Source organism: Panthera pardus, unplaced genomic scaffold (assembly GCF_024362965.1).
Source record: "Panthera pardus isolate Hobbes unplaced genomic scaffold, ASM2436296v1 HiC_scaffold_8, whole genome shotgun sequence".
Classification (NCBI taxonomy): domain Eukaryota; kingdom Metazoa; phylum Chordata; class Mammalia; order Carnivora; family Felidae; genus Panthera; species Panthera pardus.
In genome coordinates this window covers 146,193,175-146,201,862 of record NW_026527013.1, presented here as the reverse complement: position 1 = coordinate 146,201,862, position 8,688 = coordinate 146,193,175, and the positions used below count along the sequence as shown (strand labels likewise).

The 8,688-nt window shown below is 43.4% G+C and overlaps 1 protein-coding gene across 1 annotated transcript in view; it reads left to right on the top strand.

Annotated features, from left to right (window-relative positions):
- The first annotated feature begins 525 nt into the window (after positions 1–525).
- Positions 526–8,688, top strand: part of LOC109269005 (uncharacterized) — a 33,341-nt gene continuing 25,178 nt past the window's right edge. Inside the window, exons 1-4 of the mRNA XM_019452769.2 lie at positions 526–584; positions 3,558–3,659; positions 5,897–6,008; positions 6,762–6,869. Of these exons, the coding sequence (XP_019308314.2) occupies positions 526–584; positions 3,558–3,659; positions 5,897–6,008; positions 6,762–6,869 (381 nt within the window). The remainder of the gene's footprint in view (positions 585–3,557; positions 3,660–5,896; positions 6,009–6,761; positions 6,870–8,688) is intronic.

Sequence of the window (8,688 nt, the reverse complement as noted above, 5' to 3'; positions counted from 1 at the left end):
GCAACTAGACTTTCCTGTCTAGCTTGGTAACCATCTAATTTGTAAAAATCATACAGAAATGGGATAGAGTGGTGATGTGGTTTAGTTTCTTGTCCAGCAATTTGGTGAGTGTCCCGGGGAAGGAGTTGGCACGCTTCTGTGTGTATGTCCCTTGGTTCTCTGCAGGAATAACCATCACAACTGCCATTTACTGGGCCTTGTGTGCACCAGGAACTGCTACAAGTGCTTTGCAAACATGCCTCATGGAGTCTTCTCAACATTATCCTTCCGTTTTACGTTTAAGGCAGTGATGAGGGAGTTCAAGAATGTTTCCGCGGTAAGCGGCACAGCAGGACTTAAACTTCATCTTAATGACACCAGCCAGTGCTCTCAGTCTCTCTGCTGTATATCCCTGAGACCCACTACTCTTCCCTGCTAGACTGTAAGCTCCGTGAGGACAGGAACTTGTTGTTTCACTGGGTTCACCACCATATTTGAGCATCTACCAAATGCACTGCCTGACACATAGTAGGTACTTAGCGCCTGATGTTGAGCGACGAACTCACTGTGTTCTCTGTGATCGCCAGCAGCCAGCTGTGGGCCAGGTAGAGAGCACCGACCTGGGAAGGGTACTGTGGACTCCTGCAGATTCAGCCCTCAGGTACCTGTTGGAGGATATTTTCTCTGTGTCTCAAGATGAGCATATCAGCCTGACCTTCAGGTAGATACTGCATAGCTCTGCCAATAGTCTCCTTCCCCAGAGAAATCTAAATGATGTTATGTACATCCCTGTCATTAGAATTCAGGACTGATATTTTATAGCTTGTACTCTATACTGATCTGGACAACATCTGAATAATATTGGTGCTTTTTAAGGAAACATCAAATTATAAATTACATATAAATAGTTTTAATTTCTAATGAATTTTTTTTTTTTTTTTTTTAGAGAGAGAGAGAGAGAAAGTGAGCAGGGGAGGGGCAGAGAGAGGGGGACAGAGGATCCAAAGCAGGTTCTGTATTGACAGCAGCAAGCCCAGTGTGGGCTCAAACTCATGAACTGTGAGATCATGACCTGAGCCAAAGTTGGATGCTCAAACCGACCGAGCTACCCAGGTGCCCCATCAAATTATATGTTTTTAAGACATTCCCAAAGGTCTCTGTTTCTTCCATTTTTCCAGATCTCTCCCTCTCTCTTGTGTCTTTCTTTCTTCACACATGCACTCGCACACACACACCCGCACTCAAACATGCACTCACACACACTCACACACTACTCCTACATGTACACGCATGTACATGTGTTCACACTCATACCCCTTAGTTTCTCACTAATTAACGAATCTTCTTTGTAAATACTTTGTAACCACTTTATAAACCAAAACTGCATTACTTACATTTATATTTTGTCCCATTTTTTCCTCAAAGTTTAGTTTCTTTGCTTCGCATAACTGGACACTAAGTATTACAATCTGCACCGTTATATAAGCTTATTTTTCCTCTTGGAAATAGTAAATTATGATGAGTTTGATAAAAAATATAAATCAGAATAAGCAGCATTCAGTACTTAGCCTTCTAGTCTAGCCTATATTTGTGCAGGTGTATGATTATTTATGCAGACCTATAGTAAATAGTGTGAATTTTCTTTGCAAAACAAATGGTACGGTCCAGAAGAATCACCTCTGGGCTTGTATGTTTTGTAAACTACGTGGGTCTGTATACACACTTGACTTGTGAGCCACGGTTTATTCCTTTTATATTTTTTTCACCTTAAAAAAACCCTACATGGCAAGAAACTCCATTATTATTAGTATAAAAAGCCTTATAATTTATAGCCAAATCAAGGCCAGGAAAGAATGCAGATTCACTCAGTAAAAACTCATTAACAGGGGCGCCTGGGTGGCTCGGTCGGTTAAGCGTCCGACTTCGGCTCAGGTCACGATCTCGCGGTCCGTGAGTTTGAGCCCCGCGTCAGGCTCTGTGCTGACTGCTCAGAGCCTGGAGCCTGTTTCAGATTCTGTGTCTCCCTCTCTCTCTCTGCCCCTCCCCTGTTCATGCTCTGTCTCTCTCTGTCTCAAGGATAAATAAACGTTAAAAAAAAAAAAAAAATTAAAAAAAAAAAAAAAACAAAACTCATTAACAGCCTGCTCTGTACCAGAATGCACTTCCTTATAGCTTTGGAAAGCCTCATAGTAGGGCAGTTTCTGTTTGAGAATGAACAGTCACAAGAGCAAGGCAGATACAGACAAGAATGTAATTTTCCAAAATTTAAATGAGGGGTGGTAGAGTATACATCCAAACAAAATACAGGGGCACCTGGGTGGCTCATCTGACTTCAGTTTAGGTCATGATCTCATGGTTCGTGAATTCAAGTCCCACATCAGGTGAACATGAATCCTGCTTCGGGTGAGCCCTCCTTCTCTCTCTCTTTCTCTCTCTCTCTCTCCCCCCTCCCCCACCCTCCTCTCACTCTCTCTCTCTGCCCCTCTTGGGATTCTCTCTCTCTCCCTTTCTCTCTCCCTCTCTCTACCCCTTGCTCACTTGCGCCCTCTCTCTCTCAAAACAAAACAAAATACAGTCCTATGAGAGTTACAAAAGTAATAGATAAATTTGAAAAAAATGTACCTTTGCAATCTTCTCAAACTTAAATTTTTTCTGGCATTCCTCTTTTTGAATCTGTATGCTGAATTGTTTATTCTTTTTTTTTAGTAGGAAGGAAGAAAACGTTCTCCTTAGGAATTTATTAGAAATTAAAATTAATTTCAGCATTTAGTATTCTTTAGACTATGATGGAGGCTGATTTGAAAGGGTGTGTTTAGTTGGATCGGCCATGGAGAAAGAGAACAAGCAGTTGTCCTGGCCAGTACGTCTTTGCTATGATGGGGAAATGGCGTTGCTTTAACGTTTATTTATTTTTGAGAGAGACAGAGACAGAGTGCCAGCTGGGGAGGGGCAGAGAGAGAGGGAGACACAGAATCTGAAGCAGGCTGTGGGCTCTGAGCCGCCAGTACAGGGCTCGATGTGGGATTTGAACTCATGAACCTTGAGATCATGACCTGAGTTGAAGTCGGACGCTTAACTGACTGAGCCACCCAGGCGCTCCAAGAAATGGCGTTGCTTTAATTGCAAGTCTTTCATTGCCTTCCTTGCCAAGCCCAGTGGCTCCTGTTATAACATGTGGTGACTTTTCCCTTGGAGACTAACTCGCTCCAAGTTACCGTAATATTTAGGACCAGCTACAAAGACATTTCTTCCCCTAAACCCATGCCAAATCTAAATCAAACTATCGTCTCCTCCCTGGCCACTCAAATAGACCCGGCTCGTATTTGAAAAGGACAAGAAATGCACAGGCCTCTCATGCCTGTTTGAACAGATAGATAAACAAGGCACATCATGCCTAGTGTTGCTTTGAGCTTGGTCATTTCCTTCTAAAATAGACTCTGATACTATGTTCACTTAAGACTTGGAACTTAGATGTTCTAGAAAGAAGCATATTTTAAGTCTAGCTACAGCAAATTTAGTCTGCTGTCAGTGCTGATGCAGGAAAGAAGAGTAAATCTAAAATCATGGGCCTTCAATAGGTGTGGCTCTGAGCTTCTCCTACACAAACCTCAGTCTGGAGTGCGGGCAGGTCAGCTAGACGTCCCCCTCCTTAGTGGCCGCAGGTTGTCTGCTCACCACAGGTAATGCTAAACAAATAATGCTAATCCTTTTTGTTTTGAAGAAGGCAAGACTGGGTGGCTCGGTCGGTTGAGCGTCCGACTTCAGCTCAGGTCATGATCTCACGATTTGTGGGTGTGAGCCCCACATCGGGCTCTGTGCTGACAGCTCAGAGCCTGGAGCCTGCTTTGAACTCTGTGTCTCCCTTTCTCTCTGCTCCTCCCCCACTCATGCTCTGTTTCTCTCTCTCCTTCAAAAATAAATAAAAACATTGAAAAGAAGAAAAAGGAAAAAAAAATTTAAAAAGAAGGCAAGTCTAGCAAAATAGGAAAAATATTCCTGATAAATAAATTTGCTCTGACCTGTAAACCTGGTGTATTTCAGTCATCTTTGATCAAGTGGTTCTGTTCCATAACCAGCATCATTAGTATACATTAATTTCTTCCTAGTTTTAGCAAGATTGACTTCCTGTGCTGCTTAGCTTATCGTTTTGAAATGTAACTTTCAACACAATTCAAGTTTATAGATTGTATTTCTTTTTAATTGATTGATTACTTTATATATACAGAAGATTATGTGTAACATCTATAAGCGAGCGCTAAAAATAATTTCAAAAAAAAATGTGCTCCAGTGAACCACCACCCAATTTAAGAATTTAGAACATGACAGATACTTTTGGATCTCTACTTCCTTCTGTCCATTCTCTGCCTTCCTCACAATTCTGAAATTTGTATTTAGAATTCTCTTGAGTGTTTTTAACAAATGTATATTTCATCACATAAATGTACATTGCTGCAGGTGTTTTGAGATGGGTAGATAGGTACGCAGTTTTTTGCAGCTTATGAAAATTTTTCTCCATATTATAATGTTTATAAAATTCATTCGTGTTGTCGGGGGCGTGGAGTAGCTATTCCCTCATATACATTTTGCTGCAGCATTCCAGTGTGTGTGCATATATCCTGGTTCACCCGTTGTCTTGTTTACGGGGGGAGGAGAACAAGACAAGGAGTCTCGTTTTGGACATGTTGACTTTGAGACGTCTGTTACAATCCTCAGGGAGACGCCTGGTCGACGGTGGATATTGAGGTCTATAATTCAGGAGAGAGAGCTGAGCCAGAGATACCAGCACGTGGACGGCATGGAAATCGTTACTTCCCCAGCTGTTCCTAGAGTCTCCATTGAGATACTTACCTAAGAGACTTTTTTTTTTTTCTTAAAACTTCTTTCCGGTTTTGTTTTTTCCAATCTGCCTGGTGTCTTTGCCGAAGTGTGACTTGTGAGAGAATAAATGAGAATATGAGCTTCAGAGAAAATAGGGAAAGCGTTCTGCAGACTCTGAAGGGTCGTGTAAAGGTTAGGTGTTGTTATTATTACCTGTCTCACACAGTCGCGTGAGGTACAAATGAAACTGTATATATAAAATGGCTTTGTAATATGGAAAAATACATACTTAATTATACTTGATGTTTATGCCTTGTTAACTTTTGGCTGTGAGCTGATACTCGCCTCCCCGAGTGCAGACAATAACTCAGTGAATCTTCACAACCATGTGTGACCAATAGATACTATTTCTTCCTATTTTACATATGTGCAAACTAAAGCTCATGAATGGTGGACGCAGGATTCAAATCCGTAGAGTTGGCTCCTAAAAGCTGTGCTCTTGGCTGCTGTGTGGGACTGCCCCCCTTTTAAATAAGTTTCATCCAGTTCCTTCAGCTTCAAGATGTAAAAAATTTTAGGGACGTATTTCAGGGTGGCCACTTAGACCCTGGCTAAAACATGGCGCTCCAGGCAGGGGCTCCTGGCAAAGGGCTTTGTCTGTACTGAGTTTCACCATTGAACCTGGCCTCAGACCTCACAGAGTACTGCCCACCTACCAAGTGTCCATTCTGTGCCTGTTGAATATGGTGTCTACTTGATTTAAGCGATTTTGCCTGCAGCCACCCAGTGAGTCAGTAGTGGGCCAGGGACTAGAATCTGGGTCTCCTGCCTCTCAAGCATCACATTTGTTTGGTATTAATAAACCATATTTCTCCAGGGGATCTGGCAGAAATTTGAAAGTGCTTAATTTTACTGCAATAAATACTAAGAATCCTTTTTAAAGCAAGGAAGCCAAGCCCCAACCAGGGAAAACCCGATTTGCTCTGAGGGCCTTTGACAAACCCACACTGGCACTAGGGTTAGATCATAGATTATTGGCTTCGATTCCATCTCCCTCCAGGGCTTTCTGCAGGGGTTAAGACCTCTGTTATGGCCACAGGCCGCAGCTGGACCAGGAAACACTCTTGCACACGAAGCTGGAATGCACAGTGTTCTACCCACAGAGTCAGCAGGTCACGGCCGATTGCCAACAGGAGGGCGTGATGGCAAAGGTTACATTCCTGGCACACTGCTGATGCAGGTCGGGACCCAGGTGAATTAGCCCGGCTGTCAGAAGGGAGACCTCTCTGCCTTTCTCACTGTGATGGGTGCCGTGCTGTTAGCTTCCTGTGTTTGTGAGTGCATGGTATTTTCTAAAGCCACATCCGGCAAGGAAAAGGTGTGGGCATCCAGGAGGAGGGAGAGGAGCATCTGAGTTACAAACGACTTGAGTGCAGAGAGTGAAGGGGGTGATTTATTTTGTCATCAGAAGACTGCTAGACATGCGGCGGACCCTCAGCTAACAGTTGATTTTGATAAATTGATTGAGAAGCAACTGAGAGAAAGGTTTCGGCAAGATGAAAGCTGAATTTCCAAGGTTGGTCTGACTGCGTTCAGACGGGAGCTGGGTTTGAATGTATTTTTCACAAGGGCGATTACCGCGGGAGACCCACAGTATTGGGGTACAAAAGGCACGCGTTCTTTCTTTTAATTCTCACGATTCCCAGGGCAGGTGACAGAAGGTTACGTCTGTCTCTGTCTCAACAGAAGGGCTTCAGGCAGTTGTGGCAAAAGCGGACCAGATGAGGGCTGTTCTCAGCTCAGCGGGTTGTGTTTTCTGCCACTAACCGTTCCCGGACAGGATACTTCAAACCATACTGGTCTGTTTGGACTTTTCCTTTCCCTTAAGAAAACGTCAGCGTTCACACTTTCTCTGTGGTGCACGTGATTTTGCTGCCACTTCCTGCCGCCCATGTCACCTGCAGAGACTGAGCAGTGAGGCCCGCAAGGAGGCGTGCGTGGCCTCAGATCTGGGGCTTTGTGAGCCTGGCAAGTCCTTACCTGTCCTGCGTGGATCACACTGCCCACTTGGGGTATGTTGTGTGAAGGGGAACACTGCGGGGCCTCCCTCTCGGAGCCAGGCGCCTGATCGGGGTTCACAAGGATCCCTTGGAGACATACTCGCCTTCCTAGCCGTTGAGTCTGAGGTTGTCCTGACCCCAGTGACCCTGCTTATTGTTGGCAAATGGTTTGCTCATTGACCGGGGTCTTATGTGAGTAGTAAAAATGGAAAGGATTTTTTTTTTTATTTCTGTATTTTTTAAGTAGCAGTATTGAATTTTTTTAAATGTTTATTTGGAGAGAGAGAAAGAGATACGGAGAGAGTAGGAAAGAGAGAGAGAGGGAGGGGGAGAGAGAGAATCTCAAGTCGGCTCCACGCTGTCAGTGCAGAGCCCAACGCTTGACCCACAAACCGTGAGGTCATGACCCGAGTCGAAACCAAGAGTTGGACGCTCAACCGACTGAACCACCCGTGTGCCCCGGGAAGGGTTTCTGGACAACTAGTTCTTCCTGCACATAAATTGATCCAAAGTTAAAAGTGGGGCTTTGTGTTTCCAATGTATGTTGAATAAATGAAAAGGGAAGAAACTCTCGACCTTTATCACAATTTTAAACCATCCACTTAGAGAAACGGCTCTGTATTTACAAACAGGTAACTTGAAAGGTCAGTAAGCAGAGCAACCTGCTTTAAGTGGCTGTTGTATAGACACAACGTAAAAGATGTAGGAGCAAATTATTCCTCACTTCTGTGCTTCTGTGTCATAAATAATCATTTTAATTTAATGCTAAAAGATCCCTTGGGGTTATGAGATTTTATGAGGTAATAGTTACAGAGACTTTTAAAATCAATGAGTGTAAAATCTGATGAAACTGAAAGTCTTCCTTCTGTTTACTGAAGCTGGAACTAGCATGGCTCCTGTTGAGACATGTCTTCCCTTCCTTTCCACTTCTCTCTTCTTCCCTCCTCCCCTCCCCCTTCCTTTCCCTTCCTTTCCCTTCCTTTCCCTTCCTTTCCCTTCCTTTCCCTTCCTTTCCCTTTCCCTTCCCCTTCCCCTTCCCCTTCCCCTTCCCCTTCCCACGTTGCATCCAGCCACAGTGTTGATCCAAAGATAACACAGACATTACTCCTGCCTTCATGGGATTCACAAGCTAGTGGAAGAAGCAGGTGGCATGCAAGCATGCAAAGGCAGCTGCAGGTTATGATGTGCCATGAAGGACAAGACCATTATTACGGTGACAAATCTAGAGAACACTGGCATGTTACTCTCTGTGAACATACTCAGAACCTCAGGATAATGACAGAACTGATCTCTTGTTACCTATTAGAGGGTAGATTTGTAAGCATAAAGACCTTGGTTTTATAAAGTATCTAGTAAAGAAACACTCTTGGAGATTAGTATTATGAGTTTGTTTTCCTATAGGTAAAGAATACATAGGTAGGTACACTGATACACAGATGTAAATGTACATAGACACTTAACATCCAAAGTTTTTTCTAATAAGCACAAGTGACAGTGTATGGAAACTTAATTTTTCCCGTGTGCATTGTAGGATCAGATGATGGCGTTGGTTGAGTTGTGATAGACTGGAGGAGAAAAATCTTTTTAAATTTTTTTTTTTTTTTTACAAATACAGTTAGAGCTAGGATATACATATTCTCTACCATTTTCAAAGAGGAATTGGAAAAAAGAGCGGTCATTTCTGTGGTGTTTACAATGGCTGTCTGATCTAAAGAAAATTCATACAACAATCCCATCAGTGCCCTTAGACGGAAAACAGGGATCAGGTCTGCTGTTCATACAAGACTCAATGGGCGAGAGAGCGTGGATGGATGTAAGGAAGGCACCATCC